Source organism: Papilio machaon, chromosome 3 (genome assembly GCF_912999745.1).
Source record: "Papilio machaon chromosome 3, ilPapMach1.1, whole genome shotgun sequence".
NCBI classification, from domain to species: domain Eukaryota; kingdom Metazoa; phylum Arthropoda; class Insecta; order Lepidoptera; family Papilionidae; genus Papilio; species Papilio machaon.
Genome location: NC_059988.1, coordinates 1,174,418 through 1,198,737, shown reverse-complemented (window position 1 = coordinate 1,198,737; position 24,320 = coordinate 1,174,418). Strand labels below are relative to the sequence as shown.

At 32.2% G+C, this 24,320-nt stretch overlaps 1 protein-coding gene across 1 annotated transcript; it reads right to left on the bottom strand.

The window, feature by feature from the left end:
- Positions 1-626: 626 nt before the first annotated feature.
- On the bottom strand, positions 627-21,643 carry LOC106708403 (neuroligin-4, Y-linked). The gene is made up of 11 exons (XM_014499898.2): positions 21,422-21,643; positions 9,780-10,273; positions 7,647-7,864; positions 5,621-5,773; positions 5,109-5,309; positions 4,397-4,895; positions 3,980-4,070; positions 3,532-3,693; positions 2,956-3,107; positions 1,894-2,012; positions 627-1,740 (listed from the first exon to the last, which is right to left on the bottom strand). Exons 2-11 carry the CDS (start codon positions 10,142-10,144, stop codon positions 740-742), a joined length of 2,961 nt encoding a protein of 986 aa, XP_014355384.2. The 5' UTR covers positions 10,145-10,273; positions 21,422-21,643; the 3' UTR covers positions 627-739.
- Between the last annotated feature and the right edge of the window lie 2,677 nt (positions 21,644-24,320).

Here is a 24,320-nt window from a genome sequence, read left to right as displayed (position 1 = left end):
TTTGAACGCTTTTTTAACGCGCGATAAAAAGCGAGGTGTTCTCGTAAACACAACAACACAAATATGGAACTGACATGTTCATAAGAACCAAAGTCCCTATAAAAAAAAAAAATAAAAAAAAAAAAAACATAACCCAACCAAAAAAATAACCCAAATATTGAAGCTGTTTTTACGTTTAGGTAAGTCACTTAAGAAGTTAATCAAATAAGTATTATTTAGTTCAATTCAACTAGAAAGCACTTTTAAACATTGTAGGAATCTTAACAAAATTAAGACAATATTAAAAATAACAAATTAAGAAGCTGAGTTTTTTTGTGGTGAACAAAAAATGAAATGTCAATACAGTCTTTGAAATTCTAAATTATTTACAATGTTGCCATTTTCAATGACGTTATCCTATTGATGTATGTTATTTATTTTATTAATTACTAATCAAAAGTATTTTAATTAGTTCAGGCTTTACATACAATAATTTTTATAACAGTTTGATTAAATTGGCCACTGCAATGTTGTTGCACCCATTTACAATAGGTTTCTTATATTTATCGTTATGTACAATTAATGCAATTATATTATTATATATTATATAATACCTATAAATACATAATGTAATGAATATACCTGAGCGTTTCAACGTCTATTTACACTTTCACTTTTTTTTTTTTGATATTTACAATCATGCACTAGTGTAGTCCTGTTAGTTTCACTTTTAGACATAATTGTAAATATCTTCCATGTCTCATACATTCATTTCTGACATGGCCGCTTGAGGGACCCTCGATTTTTGTGGAAAATGTTGGGAAGGCGGTGAGGATGGAAGTACAGATCCATTGCCTGGCGATTGCGTTTGTCCCGTCTGGGCTTGTACGTCTGGTAAGTTGGTCGCACTCATAAAAGTTGCGTTCTTCGGCAAAGTCATACAGTTTGAGGGATTACAGATCTGATTCTGTTGATAACTGAAGCCGACTTTTCTAGGTAGCGTAGTACACTGTCCTCGATTCGTTGGTGGGCTACTCTTCTGTCCTAGACTTGTCATTTGCATACCCGTGTGACAAACGTTGGGACAGTTCGAATTCGTGAAATGAGGGACTCTATTCGTCAATGCGATTATAGCGTTCTTATCTTGATGATCTATATCGACTATAGTACTGGAACTCTGAGAATGTCCAACAAAATAATGAGGATGCTTTGATGAAACACTATCAAAAGTCGAATTATGATTCCTTTTCTGTTGCTGTTGGAGCGCTTTCACTTGTAATCTTGTTTTGTCCCTTTGATAGTATACTCCAGCAAAAATTAAAACGTTTAAAATCAATAATGAACAACCGATAGCTATAGTAACGCTTAAAGCTGTGGAATAAGCAGTATAACCTGCCACTTCTATATTGGACGCATCTTGAGAACTGTTAGGGGCTTGGTTTTGCGTGACTGCGGACCCCGGACGAGCCGACATCACACTTATACACGTGGTGACGTAAGTGTCCATTGTAGTTGACGGCACGTCGAGGGTGACATTATAAGACTTGCGATAAAGCTCTAGAGTGGGGTCGTAGTAATTGGGCCTCGTCAAAGGATCCGCTCGCACTAATCCGTCGTACATCTCCGGGTCGTTGTGGTTGCGAAACAGGTTATGTTTCGCGACGACGTCTTTCATTCCCGCTCTATGAATTTCTGGAATCAGTCGCAACCACACGGACAGCTGGTGGGCGCGGTAATGATTCTTCATTCGTGGCTTCATACCTGCAATAAATTTCTTACTGTAACACAATAATAGTTGACGATTTTTAACATGATTTAATATTTTGTTTAAGTAGTTTTATTTCATAATTTGACGAAAAACTGTATAAAGTCTATTTCAATCTTAGTTATTTCTTTTATAGAATAATACCTTACCTATTTCTAAATACTTCTGATGCAGTGTGTCGTATTCGTCCCACACTATGCTCTTAAACTTGTTGCGTTCCCTCGATATCGGTAGAATGGACTCCTGACGCTGCAACTCGTTGGGATTTCTGTTCAAAAAATTTTGTTGCTAAATTTATATATTGTTCAATTCCATCTCTTTATTGAAATAAATAGTTCTAAAATCCTAAATGAGAACCTACATCTTATAGATAGATTTGCACTTCAGGGCAAAATTCATAGAATTCATAAATTCTATGAATTTTGCCCTGAAGTGCAAAACCATAAAGAGTTCTTTGTAGAACGTTGAGTGTCTTTCGTTCTATCTAGTTCTTAAATAAGTCGAACGAAATGAAAACTTAAAACTCCTTACTGAATCTTAAAACTCCTTGAATTGAATTAATAAAACTAATATTATATATTTGAATAAAACGAAACGAAAATAATGACAGCGAAAAGGTCGTGATGAAAATAGATTTTGACTTAGTTTGCATGTTTGCGCCAACTAAAATTATGACAATTCACGGATGCCTTGTCAACGTGGAAACAAATAACTTTGTTTTATTTCAAAGGTAAGGGAGGTGAACCGTAATAACAAACTTCGTTCGGAACAATAATTTTCCATTCTGCTCCGGTGCCGCGCGAGGCGCGACGGGAAGTCGACTGTTAGTGCGAGTACTTGTTTATCCTGCTTTGTGGATTTAATTTAATTTAATATTACTATTATTTAATAATACTATTTAATTTAATTACTAGCTTAAGAGTGTAATTTGATAACGAATAAGTCACAAAGATTATAAATTCCAAAAATTATAAAAGTAATAGTTTTACCAAATCTCCAAACTTCATTTTTATATTTCTTTAGGAGTCTACCTAAGATTTTTATTTAATTATCTTCCTAAAAAAATACATAAACCTATTTTTGTATTCACTTCAGCATTAGCAAGTCACTTAAATTTCATAACATATCAGTTTTACGAAATTACTGCTTTCTTAAATCTCCAAAAGCTAGAAAGAGATAAAATAAAATTTTATTTCTTTAACTACACTCACCCAGTTCTAGCGAAATTCGCAATGTACAAGATGAAAGCCTCTGAGAGTGCTACTTCAGATTTTGTATAATCCTTTGGAAAGTGTCCGAGCCCTTCAACTAGCGGTGCGCCGAATAAATAGGGCAGTTCCTCTCCGTGCACGGAGCCCATGCGCTGGAATTTTCATAGACATTATAATTTTGAACATCAAATTAAATGCAAGTCACGTACTGAATTACTTAAGTTATAGCAATTTATTCTTTTATCTATAGCTATAAATTGTAACAGATAAACATAACTAGATGACTCATCAAAATAAGTTGTAACTATTAGTGTTTGTATCTTGCATTTCAGATTAAGTTTCCATTTCATTAGTTCGCGATTGGTGTAATATCTCCTTTAATCAATTACTTAAAATTTAATCACATAGTTTAGGAAAATATTTCAGGCCTTAAAATTAAACAATGGAACAAAACCACACTTTAGAATTATGTTGTTGATACAGATAACAGAAAGATCAAATTTTAAATAATATAGATGTACTATATATTATTACAAATTTATTCCAAACAAAAACATATTTATATACGAAACATACTTGTGGATAATCCCCATCCTTTGTCTGGTAGTCAAAGACGTAGAAGAATGTGCTCGGTCCGGATTCGGTGGAGCTTAAAAAGTCCCCAGTTTGTACTAAGGGAGCGACATATTGAGCGTCAGACAGCGCGAGCACAGCGGCGTCTCTTGTGTTTATTGGATGCTGTTGGAAAACAAATATTATTCACTCTGTGGATTTTGTTTCACTTTATTGTTTCACGTATAATGTTGCCATGGTTCATGTTACAAGTTCATATTAAAAATTCTTTGAACTTTGCAAAGCTATTTTGTAAAATGCGAGTTTAGTAACATCTTTGGATATGGTTTGATGGTTGGTCAAATGGTTTTTTTAGATTCATTGATGGGGGAAAATATTTAAGGACTTTAAAAATATTTTTTTAAGATCCGATTAAATCATGTTGAAATTGTAAGAAATCACAGTCACATACCTGGACAGTTCTTTCCCAGTCTGTGTATTCATTAACAATAGTGAAGAATATTTCACTTAAGTGATATGTGTAGGCGTTTCTTACGTAAGTTCTGAAACAAAGACACTTCCATTAACAGTGAAACAAATAGCCAACTGACTTTAATATTAAGACCACGAGCACGAAATTTGCGTAAAAATATACCGAGGTGTTTATTTTTAGTCGAAAATAAATAATGTGGTAAACGAACTCTGAATGAAAATAAAAGTAAACAAAATTTACGTCTTAAAAGCCAGTTTTAAATTGTCACATTTTATTCACCAAAGTCGCATTTAGTAAGCTGTAAATAAAAAATGTCAAAGTGAAAAGAAAACAGGAAAAAGGCATTTCGCTCTAAATTAAATGTCAATTCGCCTTATAAATATTCATTCATCTTACCTTATTATCCTGTCGCGTCTCTCTCCCTCGAAACCGTTTTGTATATCTTGAGCCGAAAATTTCCAGAGTGCCTCACTTGTTACTACTCCAAATAGTAGATCATATTTATTTTGACCACCCCTTATTCCGAAAATTCGATCCCCGGCTCGTTTGTCCGCTTTGAAATTGTTGACGCCTGACACACTTGTGAAGCCTTGTAAATCATTTGGTATAAAAAATGTAAGCAATTCTTTTGCGTAATCTGTCTTGACAACCACTCCGTCTACAGATGGACCGAAAGCAGTTAAATAACTTGGTGTATTTATTTCAGCTGACATCAGTTCATTTAAAGGTACTTCACGAAGACAATCGACAATAAGTTCATGATCTTTAACAATATCATCTGGTAAAGTGCAATTAGACTGTTTTGCAAGTTGTATAGAGTAACCAACGGGATCTTCGACTAATGCCCAGGAGCTCAGAGCTGAACCGGACAGAAGAATCGATCTATGAAAGAGACCTGAAAATTTGATAAAAGTTAATACTAAATCAATCACAAAAAACCTTTATTATACGTATCTAAAGTTACATTTTTAGAAGAGTTACATAGAAGTCTTACGAAGAACTAGATATTGTACGTTAACAAATAAAGAAATTATAATGCAACAGAGCGATGTCGACAAAGATATACGTTCTGTACGGGATCAGAATTTTGAACGAAAATTTAACTCACCCGGCATCACAGTAGGTGAAATCATAAGAAAATTTATGCACGCTGCGCCCGAGCCGTGGCCCAGCATTGTGACGTTGCCTGCGTCGCCGCCAAATAGAGCTATATTTTGCTGAACCCAATGCAACGCCGCTATCTGATCCATAAGCCCGTAGTTTGCTACCCGAGCCTTCACGTGCGGTATTGGATTTGCATTTAAAAAACCTGACGATAAAGCATATCATGTAATTTATTCTATCATACATTGCATTACTTTTGTATTTAATAGCTGTGATTATTACGCTGACGTACAACCACTATAATAAATATAATTACAAATAAGCAACATTGACAGAGACACAATGACCTTGGAGAATATCGACGTAGGAGATTTTCGATTGCACATAACATCTAATGAATATAGTGTTAAATCCCTTCCTTCTCTTCTGTTTCCCTAATATTCTTCTTATCTTGGTCCTTGTTTCTTAATATTCGGACTTCCTTTCGGATTTTACCTTATGCTAATTGCATCTTACCTAATATACCGAGACGGTAGTTTATAGTGATAACCACTAGGCCAGCGTAACTGGCGAGGACCGCTCCGTCATAAACATTGCCAGAGTTCCATTCGAACGACTCTCCGTGAATGAAGATCACTACCGGGAATTTCGCTTGAAGTGTTGGCCCCACTGTAAACAAAGAAATTTCTATAATCCTGGTATTTTTATGTCTGCGTATTACAAAAATCATTGTTCTGCAGTTATTTTTGTATTGTGGAAGTTGACGAGCAGCTATTATTATAATGTCGCGACATCATCGCTAGGACAATGAGGGTTTTTAAAGTTCTGCTTTGATTTATTTTAAACTATGAAATAACATATAATTTTAAATTAGTTTTAGAGAATCCAAGTTTCATTTTATGTTACCCCTATAGGGAAATAACGTGAGAACTTATTTTTATTATTTATAGAGCTGCTACAACGTCCGCTTGAGCGAAACATTCTTCCTTTGTTTAAGCGAATAGTATCGCATGAGAGATTCGGTACGCTCCAGATACGCTCCTTGTGGATAATCCAAACAACATACGAAACATAATTTCCGATTAATAAATACGAAAGCTATAGAATTATTTTAATATTCAAGGCTACGTATTCTTAAGATTAAATTGTATTATTCAAGGATGGATTCATGATACCTTCATGTATGGATTATTCATTTCTTCATGTATGGATATGGAGGATTCATGATACCTTCACATATCTGTAACCAACCCTTCTCAGAAAGATACAATGACGACTATTCTGTAAAATACCAACGCCGCCTTTATTTAAATGACCAAAAAAAGGTTTCAATTTAATTTACGAAACATTTTGTAAGAATAAAACTAAAAGTGTATTATAAAGTTTGCCTCCCGCCACCTTGTTGAATTATCTCCCGGGAAGGGGAGTCCATTGTAAGGTATGATTAAAATTTTGGTATCTGAGCGCGACGCTTGTCCCAGCGGTGTGTGTCAGACATTTCATTATTCTCATAAATGGAAACTATTCTTGGTAAGTGTTATTTTTGGAATTTAAAATGTGCTCGAAAATATTATAATGATATCGAAATTTTTCTATATGTATTCAATGGTGGTTAAAGCGTCTTTAGAAAAGCATGCGTACCGACTATGAGATGTAAGGATTGGACGTTTATTTAATAATAATCCGGCACGATCAGTGAAATACCATGACCGCACAGAAGAAAGGCGTAAAATGAAGTAAACGTCTGCGTCCACGTTTCGTCACGTACGTGTCGCAGGCTTTTGTTTTGGCCTATTTCTTTTAAGAAAAGGATTGGATGGGGAAGGGGATTTGATGGAGGAGAGCACGCCGAGGAAGGGGTAATTTCCTTTTTCTGTGCGTGGAGGGGTCCACCATCGATGACAGCCGTAATTTCACTGTTTCGGCGAATACAGCTGCGCACTTGCACGTTTTTACGATGCAAAACACAGTCGAAGAAGGCTCTATTTCATTCTAGGTAATATACAAATAAAATTAGAAATAAATTCCCAACGGAAAATAAATAATTAAACGAATAAGCAATAACAGAATGTAGGCACGCAAAATTACGATTTAAAATTTTGCAAACGAGACCTTTATGCAAAGAATCATGATTGTTTCGCTACTAAGCGAGACGTAAGCCTCAGACCGCCTGCAGGGAAGCAAATAAGAGTCGGTATTGTTTTAACCGTGTATTCATTCATTCCTCGACGAGCGAAGGCAGCGCAATCACTGCTTTAGAAAGAGTTTCGTAACCTATTTTACATTGTTCTCAAGATAAAACTAAAGGCAAAATAACAATGTTTTGGATTCCAGCAAGACCATACTTCGTAAAGTATTTATTGAGGATGTAACAATTATAGCAAGCAACGAAGTAAAAGGTTGTACAAAACTACATCGTCCATATCTATATTATGGTTATAAAACGTAGTGTACCATTACATTTCAGTCAGTGATGGTACAGAATTAAACTTAGTCAACTAAGATAAGATTGTAAAGAAAATCTGAATACATAAAATCTCACCTTGAACTGGTGTGTAGATGTTCATATACAAGCAGTCCTCGCTTTGATTCTTTAGTCGTGGTAGAAGACGTCTTAAGTATTCCAGCCTGCCTTTAGGCATTCTCTCCAGAGCTTGAGTCTCGTTTGAAATGTCTGGCAAACGTTGCGGACAAACCGGCCCCATTTGATCCACCGTCTTCACATCGTCCCACGGCGCTGGAGCTCGCGTTGGAGCAAACCTTTATATTAAATATTAAAACACCAAATTTTAATTAATTAATTAGGTTAATTAATCTCTTAAAATCCAAAACTGGAACTACAGGTTAAATTTAATTATTTTAAGAGTTCAACAAGGTACAAAAAGTCACAGCTAACCTGAAAATGGCAAAATAACAAAATATAGAAAAATAGGTCATGGACGATTGGTCGGTTCTAATAATTCAGTTAGTGGTGAGTAATGTAGTATATTTATTAAATAATATTTAAGTAACTTCTATACCAATGAAACGGCTTCACACATTTGCATTTGTGTAACCAGCTGATAACGTATGTTTTAACAACCATCATCAACATAATTAGGGCATTACACTTTATTCATTACTCAACTTATTTTATATTAAATTTTATAAGGCACATACGTAGTGTTTTTAATATTACACGGTGGTAAACGAGCTTGCGCCAACCTGATTTACCGAAATGGCGAATTAACCGCTAATTGCAAATGCGTTGTCTACCTTCAAATCTTCTAACACTCTCTCCCTTTCTATTATTTCCTTATATGGAAAGGGATCATGGACTAAAATTAGACATCCGGTAACAACATAAATCAGACTAAACGTAGTATTGCTTCCATTTAACGTTTTTCTTCGGTGTAGTCGTGGTATTTCACCGACCCAGCCCATTCGTGCACCCAACATATATTGTTATAGCAGGATCCACCACTGTTAAAGTAATTTTTGTGGCCCTTATTATAAATAAATATGTAGCGACTGGAATTTACTTGAAATAGTGACGATAAAATGTATCCCATTTGAATAGATTTTGTATCTAGGAGTGCACGTGTATCGTTATTAAATATAATATTTATTTGTAATGTAATAAATTATATTATGATCTTAGTAAATCTAATATTAAATAAAATATCATAATTCTGATAAAGATTGGATTTAATACTAAAAGAATTGTATTAGTCTGGGCTTACTTCAAATAAGCGTAACAGAAAATAATCCTCTTTCATATTAATTCCAATATTTATTTGTTTCGTGTATGTTTTATTCTTCGAAACGTGTTTTGTTTTTTGTTCTAAGAATATTGATGATCTTGTGTCTAACGTTTTCACAGAAACGTGTTAATTTAAAAGTATTTGTATTATGTAAAATTATTGATAATATTCATTTTTATTCTCCAGAAAAGAACTAGTAATTTTTAGATTCGTATAATTATTAGAAATTGTTAAGCGATAAAAAATAATTTAACATTAACACAGTTGGGGTTGATACCACTCTCAAACTTTTCACTTGATCTCTTAGGTTGGATTTTGTATGAAAAATCTACACTTAAAGATTTCCTTAGTGATTAATTAAGGAGTCTGAGTTGGCCGTAATTAGATTAGTATTAATTTACACGTAATTATAACTAGAATTAATAGATAAATCAATAAACTAATCTGCAAACCACAGAACTGTTAATAATTATAACATTTAATTGGAAGTAGTCGATGCGTGTACTTTTTAATGAGGTCGCGTTCAATTTAATTAATTATTTATTTAAAAATAGAACGAATCTAAATACTTATTTATATTAGTCTCAGTATAGTTTTCTTTTTATATATTTTATGTAGTTTCTTCTACATAAAATATATAAAAATTGTAATAAAAATTGTATAAAAAGTGTATAAAAAGTGTAATAAAAAATGTATAGGTTCTGTAATGTATTATATGCAATAATTAAAATAAAATATTACGGTACATATTTTGATATACAATTATTATTATATACATACATTGCTATGTCACTAATAATAAAAAATAAAATTTAACACATATTAAAAAGTCCTACCCTCAATGCCTTATACCAAATTACATAATGTCACAATATGCCTTTCATTTTTTTTTCTTTTATTAATTTAATTAATTAAATTATAAATATAAATACCTGTTAGAACCAGTAGGTGGCGTAGCATACGGAACACCGAGGTACGCTTCCACAGGCTTCAAATATTTATGTTGATCCATCGGCAGTATCACGCCCTGTAACTTTCCGTATCTCGTACCTATCACTCTTGTCCTTAACATCGAATTCCTACCACCACTATAACTATTTCCATTAGAGTTAACACTAAACAATAACACTAAAAGTATAGACAATTTTGCTTTATCTTTATAATCTAATTTCAAATTCCACTTTAAACTTTTCACTAAATTATTCCACTTAAATGACTTCTCTAACCATATTTTTATTGTGAACCATAATAATTTGATTGAGTTGCTTAAATGTAATGGCAATCTATGAAAGGCCATCTTTTAATATCACCTTGGTAGTTCCATTTCTCATTTTTCTATTAGCCACATAACAAGTGCTTTAAAATATAATTCTTCAACTATCCAATTTTACTTTTACATTCTTTTTCTTTTGAAACCATCGTGTATCTGGAACAAGAATTTTTATTTTAATTAATTTAATTAGTTATTACATATATTTATTTCAGTTTCAATTATAAATATTAAATAGAAATATTGGTTAGAATTCTGTAACAAATTAAATTCTTAAATAAATAAATTAAAACAACGCATAGATAAATGAAAACAGAATGTTTCCACTATCATAAATCTCATGTGCTGTGTGAGTTTAAGATTTATAATGTTAACTATTTCTGTTAAAATGTATATGATTTAAAATAATATTTTATTTCATAAGAAACAGAACTGGTAATTTCCATCTGCCATTTTTAGACATATAAAAAAAATTGGTTATGCGGAAAAGGTTTTTTTTCATTCAGCTTAAAAACCGTCCAACAATTTCCACAAATACGACCGCACAGTTCGAATTAATTATTGGTGAAAATTGAACGTCAACAACCCTTACATTCAGACGTTCAATATTCATCTGACAATGCAATGCCTGTGAAAAGATAACAAACGAACTTTACGTTTTTATGTAAATACAATGAGATGGTAATTTATTTGCATTCGTATTAAATTACTTATATAAAATTGTGTTATTTTATAAACAAATATTATTGTCGACGGAATAAAATGCTTTAGACAATTTCGGAAAAAAATATCAATATATTTTAGGTTAAGGCTATTGAAACTAATTTTTATAAAATTGAAAGCTTCATTTGTTTTATTTCCATAATTTTCAGAACTAGACTCATTCATATATAGCTTCAGTAGAGTTATTACGAACTCATATTTGTAAGAATTCCTTCTAAATGAAATAGAACATTCAAAACCTTGTTATTAATTGTAGTTGAGAATCATTTCACATTTAATGAAATAAGATAATAGATTTTTTCTTATAAGTGTGATGATTGATAGAGCGAAATTTTATAAATATTGTTTTGTATTCATTACGATCCCTCCCAATTGGAACGTTCCATTTAACATTGGAAATAAAGTCCGGTACAGTAATGAATAGCTTCAATCAACTATATTGAAAATAATCGAAGCATACCTCAGAGACATTTTGATTGACTATTACTCAAACTATGACCTGTTTGTTCAATTTTAACCTGAAATTGATTGTACAAAATGTTGATGGAATGAATCTTTTTTTTAATTAGTTTGAATTTTCAATAAAATATATGTTTAATTTTGAAACAGAATTTAAATGAAGTTATTTGTATCGATAAATGTTTTCAAACCGTAGCCAAAGCGAACACATCTTCAAGATACTAAATTACGACATACATATATTCTGACAAAAATGTCATTAATTAATTTATTTGCCGTTCACACTTGTAAGGATTTTTACAAGGCGGTTGACGAGACATTAATTGTAGGGTCCCAATAAATTTTACAATCAGAGACTTGTGTTCATACAGAGACATTCGATGTATACACTGAGTGTACTGGGTATTGAGTCGTAGTATAATTTTACCTTTATATTATATGAAAGTAAATACAAAGTATACAGGTTATATCTGGGTTGCGTGACAGTGAAATATAGGTAAAAGAAACTGGTATTCCTAAAGGAGAAATGTTTCTTAAGAAATAGCAATGTTGCGGAGAAATAAATATACCTATATTTTGCGGTAATATTTATCGTTTGGTTAGGTTTATTAATTTGGCCTTTGGTACGTACGTATACATCTCCTTCATGAACTAGAATTTTAATATTTACTTAGAATTATTGGTAAAAATAAGGTTGATGGCCACAAAATAAACGAAATTATACACAAAGAACAATACTAACGTATTTTAAATATTCACATTTGGTCCTTCGAGCTTAAAAAAATGGTAGAGTTTGTATTTTGTTTTTTTTTTATCTTTCTTTTTTCTATTTTCACTGTAAACCTTTTTTTTGACTCTGGCTTATTGAACATTTTTTTAATCTTATTTGTATTTGCATTTCGCTGTACTACGATAGTAAGAAGGTTGGCATGCAATAAGCTAGTAATGTCATAAATCCAAACACGAAAGCCGATTGCTCGTGTGTTGCAAATATTGGAATTCCATCTACGAGCGAGGAATGAAATCGCTAATCCTTGAAACTTTGCAAATGGCTGCGAACCAAGACTTTTGGCGTGTAATACGTTACAGTAAAAACGCTATAACATACAATCAGATATTTCTTTTGTTATATTTGAATTTAAATATGAAATATAATATTAGCGCTACCTTTTATTTTATTCTAGAAAACCGAATTTAAATCTATCCTCTATATGTGGTTCTTTTGGAATTCAGTTTCACGCGTAGCGCAGCTTGGATTAACAATTTAGGTAAACGCGCAGTTCGCGCATAGTGTTATTGTAGTAGATGATTAAAATATTAGAAGAGTAAAAATATAATTTTACAAAGTTATTTATTTATCAGCACAACGATTTCAACTTCAATACAGACTAGTCTTTATGATAAAGCTAAGTTAAGTTATCAAATCAAAGATGAAAGGAATGAAATATAAAATCAAGTAGCCGTAATCTTTCCCTAAAGGCCTTTCCTTTTGTTCTTTTTGTCACAAAAATCATGTTATGAATCATTGAACTGAATTATTAATAAATAGGAAAACAATGAAATGAAAAATTATGTAAAACTGTGTCATTTTTTGAATTTTACTTTTCGTGAGTTATACAAATAGCTTTATTACTTTTCAGAGTGACAAGTATTAAGATATTCACAGAAAGAATGAAATTGTAAGAAGAGTTAACTCTCCATATGTAAAATTGTGATTGCCCATGAAATAGTCGAAACACACACAATTCAATCCCCAGAGTAATTCAAAGGTTTAGGCAGGTCCTGGCACACCGCCGTCATCTAAATCACTTGTACAAAACATATGTACTGTTTTTGAAGTCATTGATTTTATGTTAATCAGATGATGTTACATACGCACGTTATATAAACACAAGAAGTTTAGAAAATGAATATAGGTCAAGTAACGGAAAAAAACGTTCATAACCGTTTACTAATGTGAACAAAAAACAGTCGTTTCGCTCTTCGCCTGAATCTTAGCCAAAAAGTCTAGAATTTCTACATTGTCTACAGACTTAGTTTTAATATCAAAGGCAGGGAACTTCCTTTCACGCCTGCCAAGCGAAGAAATCCGCAGTGTAACGCCGCCCAAAACAGGTCAAGAAACACTAGTGTCAGTGCTGAGGCGAAGCTGCACGGAGCGACACAAAAAAATGTGATTTCAACTCGTTTCGTTTTATGTAACATTTTCTTTCTGTTCAAGAAGCATTTGCTTTTTATTGCTTTTGTCACATCGGTTACGAAATTTGGACGTGAGTTTCGTCGGAGTGGCAGTAATTGAACTTTTTCACGAGAACATTTTTCAATGTGGTTGTGGTGCGAAGGATTCGTTTTGTTGTTTAGTTACGTTTTGCACAAAGCTACTAGCCGCGCGCCACTGCTCTTTATAGAAATCCACTGGTATTGTTAGATTTGCATATAGAAGTAACAGTGTAACTTGTCACTTTAAGATAAGGGCTCAAAGTGGTACGTGCAAATGCGTCTTTAGTGATTTTTGGTTTGGTAAATATTATAACGTTAACGATAAAAAAAACTCAAATTTATGGTATATTTTAACAAGTGGTAAAACTGTATCAAAAAGTAACTGAATACAAGGTTCGTGTTGTCAAAATTGCTACCATTAAATCCTACGACCGTCAAACAATCAACAAATTAATTAATCGCCCAAGGGTACGTCCTATTTTCCTCACAAAAAGCAATAAAACCCCTACAAAATCCCGATGTGTTTATAAATTATGTTCGTACTGTAAATTTTAAATTTGGCAACCTTGCCAATCTTGGTGTCAACGCACTTTTATTGAGTTAACCCAAATTTTAGCGACCATTTTTTTTAATATATTTTAGATAAAAAAAATCTGGCGCCATATAAGCTTTCGGTTTAACGTATTGAGTATTAAAAATTACAACTTTTAATACATTATTGTTTACTGTAATAAGCCCATTTCAAATCAAACTTCAAAGTTAAAATAAAGGAAGGACATATAAGTCAAACATATTGTTTGTCCAACTTTTACGAGTAAGATTTTATGTAAACGTTTCTTCTCTGGTATGTCTTATTCCAATATGACCGTCCCTTACTTAAATGCTAGAAACGATCTTGATTACCAAGGTGTCATTAATCTGATAATCATATTAACCTCAGGAATGGGAGGTCCCTACTACTCAAGAGATTGCGGCGCACCCGCTTTTTGTCTTCCAAATCGATCTATCTGCTGTCAATTAAAGTACTGTTAGGACGAAATGACATTAGTCGATAAACTCGGTCGTTACGGTATGCAGGGAGTCTCCGTATAAGGGCTAACGATTAATTAAAATGATTGGTTGATGTAAAGCAAGCATTGAGCGGAGACACAATTAACGAGTATAATGAACGATAAGAAAAAGTAAGGACTATGTCTCAATGCATTCAGGCCCTAACGACTAATGAAAACGGTTCTCGCATGCGTGAACAGAAAATCTCACGTACCATTTCCCGTTAACGACTTATGAAAATGCACTCTAACTAAACATCACAATTTCAAAACCACTATTAGCAATTATTATAATGCAATTCTAAATAAAACTCACTCACGGATTTAAATTAATTATTTCCATATTAGTTGTTTAGCTTCAGAGTGAGCATCTAATATTAATATTCAAATGTTACAGAAATGTTTGTTTAATATGAATTGATTGAGTTAATCTCGAATGATGGATATTTTTAATATTTGGAAAATTAAATGGAAATTATATTATCTTACAAATATTCTGTGAAAGCTTTATAAATATTGAAGATCATGTATTTTTCTAGAGAAGTCTGGTTGGAATTTAATATTGCACGTTCGGGTGATTTTTTTTGTGCTTGCGGGAACTAGCTTATTTCTTAGTATTTGTTACATTCAGTCATATTACACGATTACCAATAACCTTAATATTTAAGCGTTCAAACAATAGCAGTACTTTTCTCCGTCAATGTCTGCCTTCGTGTGAAACAGGTATAAGGAAATAAATCACGTGATACACTATATAAGTATTTCTTCACAAAGTTTATTGTACAACAAAGGCGAAGTGCATTATCCCCACTACAAAAATATTATTTATAATAAAAGAAAAACACCATAAGATACGTTGTGATATCATTTTCTCTTCAAACAAGTATAGTGTTTCAGAGATATCCATTAAGTAAACAATGAGTGCTCGTATCTTTTATAATAATGTAGCATCAATAGCCTAATGGTTAGAGCACGCACATCATCACATCTGATCATGTGGGTCGTAGGCTCACATCCCGCTGTTCGACTATTATTACGGATGAAAGTAACGAAGGGAAATTAAAAAAAAACCTCAAAAAATATTTATTACATTCATTACCATAATATTTCTTTTCTCATTACTCATTTATTTTATACTGTCCTTAAATTTATTTTAATTTAAATTAACTTAACTTATTTACTTTCATTTTATATCAATTTAAATTTAAAAATAATTTTTCATCCTACAGTTTACAAAATTATTTAAAAAAAAACTTGAGAGGTGTCAAGGGACACCCGGATGGAACGAAGTTCCTTTCTATTTCTATTAGTGAAGGAACCAATGTTTATTATATGAATAAAAAACTTAAGTCTTCACAAGAAGTACATTTTATTTCTATGAATTTTCGTTATATATTGTCACGTCGTTGCCATGGTGAAGTAGCGCTCATTCGTGGTTAACATACTTACTATAGCAAAAAGTGTCGTGACAACTTTTCGTAAGAATTTCTTCCGTCTAGCCCCCTTTCACAACGCGCAATAAGGAACTTCGTTCCAATAATTTTGTGGGACATAGTTGTATTTCCAAGGTTAACACTGTATTTTAAATAAATAAATAATAATAATATTGTCATGGATTAATGCTTACACTGACCAGTTGGAATAGTTTCTAGAAGTTGTGAAACAAAGAGCATAGTTCGTTAGGAAGTCATTGAATTAATTTCTTTGCTAATTGTTAAATTCTGTGAATAATAATAAGGTATTTATAATGACCTTTTGTAAATATCATTAAGGAAAAAATTGCCAATGCGAGTTGAATTCAAATTCATAATATTATCTCGTTAAAGAGAACAAGCGTTTATAAAAAAATATCTGCTAAATTATCGTCTGCCGAGAGATTTTATTTATTGTAATGAAGGGATGAGAATTTGATATCTGCCTTGGAGAGAAGCCAATAAGTTTGGATTACATTCGTCTTATTCCTTTGTCCTTTTTATCATAAGAAATCTGGACAATTTGAAATAATTGGACGAAATGAATACTCGTTCGTAATAATATCATTTTCTTAATATTAATCTTATATATAAAATTCTCGTGTCACGGGGTTCGAACTTGAACTCCTCCGAAACGGCTTGACCGATTCTCATGAAATTTTGTGAGCATATTCAGTAGGTCTGAGAATCGGCCAACATCTATTTTTCATAACCCCTCCCCCATTTCGTTTTTTTTTAACTGCGCGCGAACGTAGTCGCGGGCGACAGCTAGTAATGTATAAATGTTATTATTTTATGAAATAGAGACATACAGACAGAGTTTAAGAGCAGTTTATTATAAAACATGGGGTTTATACATTAGTATTTTTTTCTTCCTCTTCGTAAATTTTGACATTTTGAAATTTTTATTTTAAAATTCTGTAAGATATATATTTTATTTTGATTAATGTTGAGTCGGGAATATCTCTGATGTGCGGTCTAAATCTAAGCTTAATTGAAGAATAAACTGTTCTCAAGTTTACACAAAGTTATCTTCATACCTTACTAGTATAGTACGAGTAAAGTATTAAATAATAATTTACAAAGTTTTTTTTTATAATCTAAACATAAAAACAATCAACTTTTACGTTAAGTTACAAAAAACAAAAGCAACCTGCTTCGTTATAAGTTTAATACAGTTTCGTGTTCATAAAATAGTTTTCAAACAATTCCCAACCTTCCCCGCTAGCTGCGCAAAGGTAGAGAGTATTAAAAAACGTGACTCACGAAAGCGTTATATCGTCACGTGACCCGTAAAATCCATTACACGTAATTCCGAGATATTATCGAATTTTCAGAACACACTTCGATAAAATTATATCAATCTTGAACTTCGTTATTTTGGAAGTCTGCAAAGTTTATTTGTACCTTTTTAAGTTTTAATTATGCTAATTATTTACTTTTCCTCTCATCAACAGAATACTACTGACTTTAAAATTTATATGAACTATATATATTTTTTATTTGTCAATCTCGAATTTGTCGGAGTACAAAGATTAGCTTTTGCGTTATTCCAGACTGTAATATATCTTAGTTAAAAATTTCTTATAGATCTGTGAAACTGTTCTATTATGGTAACATACAGAAATAAACATTCATCCATCCAAACTCTATCATAGAGGCAGTATTAGTAATATTGCTAATGTTATAAGTATGAGTGGTATTACTTCATGAAAATACATTTATGACATAGTACCCAGTTTACATATATCTTTAAATTGAAATAAAAAATGTACTTTGTCTAAATTCTTCATCGTAGAAAATTGTAATGAAATATGGTACCTAGAAATCTAAGTATTGAAGTCCGTATGTATGCATTCAATATACGTCCCACGTGCCATTACGTTCGGGTTATAGAGATAACAAAACCGCTGTACACGACTTGGCAATATGCCAAAGGCCCTTACCGTGTGTTGATGGTGACAATAAAATGCTCCGATCCATACCATTGCAGACAACTTTTTCATATTGTGTGCATTTGCTTTTACAGTTCAATATCCGTCTTTACATCATCTTGGTAACGTTTAATTTGCAAACCAATGCGGATTGTCGTTTTTAAAAAAAATGCGATTTTGTGAAAATAACAAACGTGCTTTGTTGATAGTACCACCTAAAATACCTTATTAAATTCACTCTGTCACTAAGTCATACCTTTAAAAAGCTTAATAGAAATAGGGTTGATTGATTCGTCTCTGCCTACCCTTTTAGGTTATTGTCATGAGTTATGTAGTGTAAAGTTATTGTAGTTATGAAAATTAAATAATGTATTCATAAAATAAAATGTCAAATAATTTTAAGCTTCGTTAATTTAACGTTCCTATGCTATACGAGTACATTGCGGTCGATTAACGTCACACATCAGTTTTAACAACGGCCGTCATTAAAGTGGAAACCAAAGCGACGCCGCAAAAATGTGATTACCACTCGATACGTGATACGCACTAACAAGGAAGATATATCCGTAATTTAACCCATCGCCTCTCGTCGTAACAAGAGAAACGTCTAATTGGGTCGGATCGACCCTTTGTTAACCCTTCGCTAACAGAAGTATGGGACAATGGCGAGTCCGTCGAAGTTGAGGCAATTTTAAACACCACAAAACGCGACACTAGAATCCATCAGATCTCTATTAGTACTACATAAAACCTTCTCTAATATTAATTGCTAATTAGTCGATTGAGAGATTCGTATGCGTAGTAGATAGTTCAACAGTGATTTTGAATTTACCTTAATCTTAATAATATTATAAATGCGAATGTTTAGATGGGTATATGGGTTTTCTTTGGTGGAAGTAAATTTGCGCCTACTGTGTTTGCTGGCAATAATTCGATGCTCGTCGTAAAAAATCTGTGTTTCACCTCTTACAATATTACAATGTATTTTAACTAACTGTCGCCCGCAACTTCGTCTGCGCGGAATAAAAAAAAATAATATGTAGCCTATATGTCCTTCCAGACTGTTTTGTATCTATACCAAATTTAAGATAAGATTAAGATCCATTAAGCCTTTCAAACAAACATCATTATCCATACATTTATTCATCCATCCATCTAAATTTTTTCTGCCACAAGAACCTTTTCCTGACAATAACATACACAACAAAAAAAAGTGAAATTGGTACAGCCGTTCACGCGTGATGGCGTGACCAAGGGATATAGGGATTCATTTTTATAAATATAGATAGATTAACTAAAAAACTTTATATTTTGTATTATAGTAAACCAGACGAATTGATAAGCAATTTAAATTCTTCGATTAGCAATAACTGGTATTGTTAAACGTAGTTTAATATTATAAATGCGAATGTTTAGATGAATAGATGCTTATTTATTAGAAGTAATCTACAGAACGGTTCTACGGATCTGGATTTAATTTATCATGGATATAGAACATAATTTGGAAAAACACATAGAATACTAATAAACTTTTTTTTTTATTCTGCGCTAATAGAGTTGCCAACGAAAGCTAGTTAACTGATAAATTGATGTAAAAGGAAGGTATATTACTAATTATGTAAAATATATTATTTACTTTCTAAGAATTGTTCTAACATTATAATCGTTCGCTTTCTCCGTATTTCTTATCGGCATTAACCACTGCTGTAAGTCTCGACTATTTGAAGCTCTTCTTGATACCAGACTAAGTAGGGTGGCAATCGGGCATTAAGAATGTATGTTCAATGTGACGTCATATAACTTAAACGGACGGGCCTGTTTTGTAGAGTGAGTGCCATTCGATTTGTCTTCTGTCCCGGATTATCTTAATTGAAAGCCGATCAGTTTTCTTGATTTGCAATTATTGCTATAGGTTTCTTTGCTATTAAAGTTTAATTATAACAGCATAACTTTTAACAATTTTGGTTACTATAGTTCTTGATTTGGGTCGTATAAATTCTAATACATTTTCATAGATAGAATGCAATAATAGTAGTGTTATTCGAGATACTTTGAGAAACTTCAAGACACTTCGAGACTAAAGATGCTATTAGTAAGAGGTCTACGTCTTAATACCGATAGTGGTTACACACATTTGTAAACGATCATTGCATGACTGCGGTACTTTATAAAAGTGAAGTTATCATATAAATGTATAGATATTCAAATGTATATTCCATTTTTTTTCAAATAGAAATGTAAAATCGTATTAGAACGTATATTTTCACTGAAACGGTTAAATATCTGAATTGAAAAAGTGTGCACAGCTTTATATTTCCAGTGTATAAGCTGACACACTTTTCTATCTTCTTCCATGTCAATACATCTTTGCATGTTCATCACTTACGGTACGTTTAGTATCGCATAATATCATCGTTTAAATTCATAGCTTAAGCGAACTAGTTTTCTGATAGAATAAGTGGCACAGACCTACTAAAAATAAAGTGATTCAACGCTATTTTAACTGACTTTAAAATGAGGTTCTCAATTGGTATGTATGTTTTATTTATTTCACATCAGAACTCATTAATAGTGTACGGAATTTGATGATTTTTTATGTTTAAAGTTATAATACTATATATAGATTTATAATTTCTTATTGCAATTAACCATAGCTTATCGTTGGTTTCTAAGACCACAATTCCTGTATAAACCACTTCATCCCACTCATTATCTTCGACTCAAAGATAACAATATGTTTTGTACAGGTATTTTGGTCTCGGAAACAATTAGATTCAATAATCTTAATTATTTGTTAAACCCTCTGGAAAATAACAAACAAAAAGACTTTTACAAGAACAAACGTATTCAAATAAAACAACGAAATAAAAAGTATGTGCAGCAAGCGAAAATTTTAAATTTGACCTATTTTTATTCATCCGTGGAACATTACCTAATGTGGCGCCTAAAGCAATTTATGTACAGTTATTTTTACAGATTCATTGAACGAAGAAACAATCGAAAGTCGAAATTAAGCTTCATTGGCAATACACATATCATACTTCATACTAATATTACAAATGCGAATGTTTGGATGGATGGATGGATGTTTGTTTGAAGGTATCTTCGGAACGGCTCAACGGATTTTTATGAAATTTGGCAGACTTGTAGAATATGGTCTGCAAGAACACATAGGCTACTTATTAAATTTCTTTTTAATTCCACGCGGACGGAGTTGTGGGCGACAGCTAGTCTAAAATATTTTTTAAATCGGTGTATAAAATGTAAACAATGAATTTAGTTAATAGTCAAATAAAAAAACATGAATCACGTATACTGATAACTTAATTATCACAATATGTTAACTGGTATAGTAAATTTTGATTAAATTGTTAGCACCGACGTTAAACCAGGCGTTAACTTTCGATGCGTTATCTAAAGGGCCATTAAATCGCCAAAATTACTCACATTTCGTAAACGGCTCCCTCCGGACTCGAACAACTGAGTCGTATAAAAAATATGCGACTCGCACTAGCACATTAAACACAATTTTCACATAAAACCAGTCTATTATTTAATGAACTAAACACTGAATTTTGTTATAAACACCTCACTGTTCGATTTTCGAAATGAAATGTTCCAAACAATTTTGGCTGGTGATTTGTTCCGCGTGCGAAATAAAAAGGGATAAATCGCGTGGCACCGACTTTCACCGGAGTTCCAGGCACACTGAACACTTTAAACCTAGCTGTGCATCTATATCTATGGTTGGCTCTTTCTTACGTAGGCAATTTTCAGATTGTACTGTCTCGTTTCTCCCTCGCACACCCTGAAAGAGAACGTAGAGAGTAGTTGTAATACGTATAGGTCAATATGAAACCTTCTCGGGTGCTGGAGGCTGTGTTTAGGGTGTCCATACTTTCTTAATTTCTAAGGTACATTTTTAATTATTACTTATTAACATCAAAACAAGCATGATTCATGCTAAGTGTTTTATAGTATTTTTGACATTTTACCTAAAAAAATAATCATAAAACTCTCTTTATATTTTCTTAATAAACAGAATTATACTATTAGAAATATTAAAAAGTAATGTGTAACACATCATTGTATCATTCCCTTCGCTATACTATTCAATAATAATTAGTTCAGGAATATTTTAAAATTAATTTTTCAAATCGTACAACCACGCATCCCTTCCTAATCAAAATAATGCGCGTCCTATAAAACCCGCCACGTACCGATACGCGCAACGCATGCGCAGTAAGTCGGATGCCTCAGAGAGGCAAACGTACACACCCAGAGAATTAATTATTCGAAACTGTAGCAACCAGTTAAGGGAATGATGGGTATTATTCATGTCTTCTGTCATTGATTATTCGAAAGCGAACCTTTCTATAGATACGCGTAAATCATTCGTAGAACTCAATTCACTCAAGTACTCGACAGGTTAATGTTGATCACTTAATATGAATTTATCTTTTAAGTTAGTCGAAGTTACAAATATACATAAATAGGTTACTTTACATTTGAAATACAAGTTGCAGTAAGTTAATTGTAATATCTATTTAATTGTCTTAGTTGTATTTTTACAGAATTTACAATATATACCAATTATTATTAGAATCTACATATATAAAAGAAAGTCGTGTTAGCTACACAATTTATAACTCAAGAACGGCTGAATCGATTTGACTGAAAAAGCTTAGAACCAGGAAAAGTACATAGGATAATTTTTACCCCGTTTTCTATTTTTTATTCCGCGCGGACGGAGTCGCGGGTAAAAGCTAGTTTATAATATTTATCATGAAGATTTAAAATTAATATTCCTAACAATACAAGCAAAAAAAGTTTAAGTTTTTATATCCACAATTAGCAAAAGAAAAAGAAAATTAGTCCATCCGCATTAGACTAATTTGAATTGTCGCATTTGAAATGCCGGAGGGAAAAAAAAACTTTTGACGTAATGGCGCGAAAGGGGCAAAAAACGGAAAGCGTCAATGTCTTACCATTCCGACAAATTGAGTATCTAATGAAAGGAGGGATTTAAATGATTGAGTTTATTTGCAATTTTGCCAAACATTTAGATTTATCGTATACTAAACAGTGCGTTCATTAGTTGTACGGAATAAAATCTACTAAGAGCCTACACAAATCGTAGAACCTTAACGTATAAAAATCCAATGTAAGTTTGTTAAACCTTTTTTTTAAGTATAGGAATTTAGTCAGTTAAATCGAAGTAATATATAACAATAATTTTATTGTTATATTTTCTATTCTAAAAAATGAAAACACGCATACGAAGATCGAAACAAAATGTATTGACGTAATATTGGGCACTTAGTACAAATAGATGGAGCATGTTTGCTACAAGCTTGTTCATGTATTGAGTGAACCAACCGTTTGTGTGAACTTGCTTTATTACGTCACTGTGACGTCATCGGACGCTTTATTACTAAAATATTTTTGTAGGCCATTTGATATTCGGTATTTTATTTGATAAAAGTATAAAAAATAATCTCGGATTTAAATACAGCTTACATTTTCCCTGACAATTGGTTTTGTAAAAACGTATTCCAATACTTTTACTTATATTGATTAATTTCCCCATATTCGGAATTTTTTTAAGCTTAGCCTATTGTAAAAAAGATTGGAGATAATAAAAGTAATATAACAGTTATTAGAAAGGAATGAAAGAAACTTCTTACATAAAGGAAAAATCAATTCGTTCTGGAGCTGCGAACGAAGCAATGAGTTTTTAAATTGTCCTTCGGGAATCACATACGAGTCAATAACAACAAAGTATTAGATTATTGCTTATACTTCGGTGAAGACACTTTAAAACTATGAAGGATTTTAAAATATACTAGAAACACTAGATTTAAGTAGAGAGAATACATAACTTTGTCATTTCATAATAAACAATATGAGTGTATATCAAATTGCAATTGCTTATAACATTTTCTGAACTCCATAAAATCAAACTAATTTCAGAATCTAATAAGTGTATGAAGCACTCACGCTTATGACCTTAAAGGTTAAGTAGAGATTATGGAATCCCATTTGTTGCGGTCTCGGCATCAACTCCTGTAAATGAAGTGTAAGATGGTACTAACACATAGGTTACGGATATTCCTTATATCACTTATTCAATGCAAATAAAACAGGGAAATTTTTATGGTAACAAAAAATGAATTCCTTTATTTAAAACGCAAAACACTAATTAACGGTGCTTATAAATTTTCCTTTTAACTAATTATTCCTCTGACGATATTTGCGGAGAAATATTGAGAATTAAAAGCTGACATTTCTGTTTACTAAGTGGGAAAAGGGAAACTCCACTAGAAGCTTTCATATTTTTTTCACG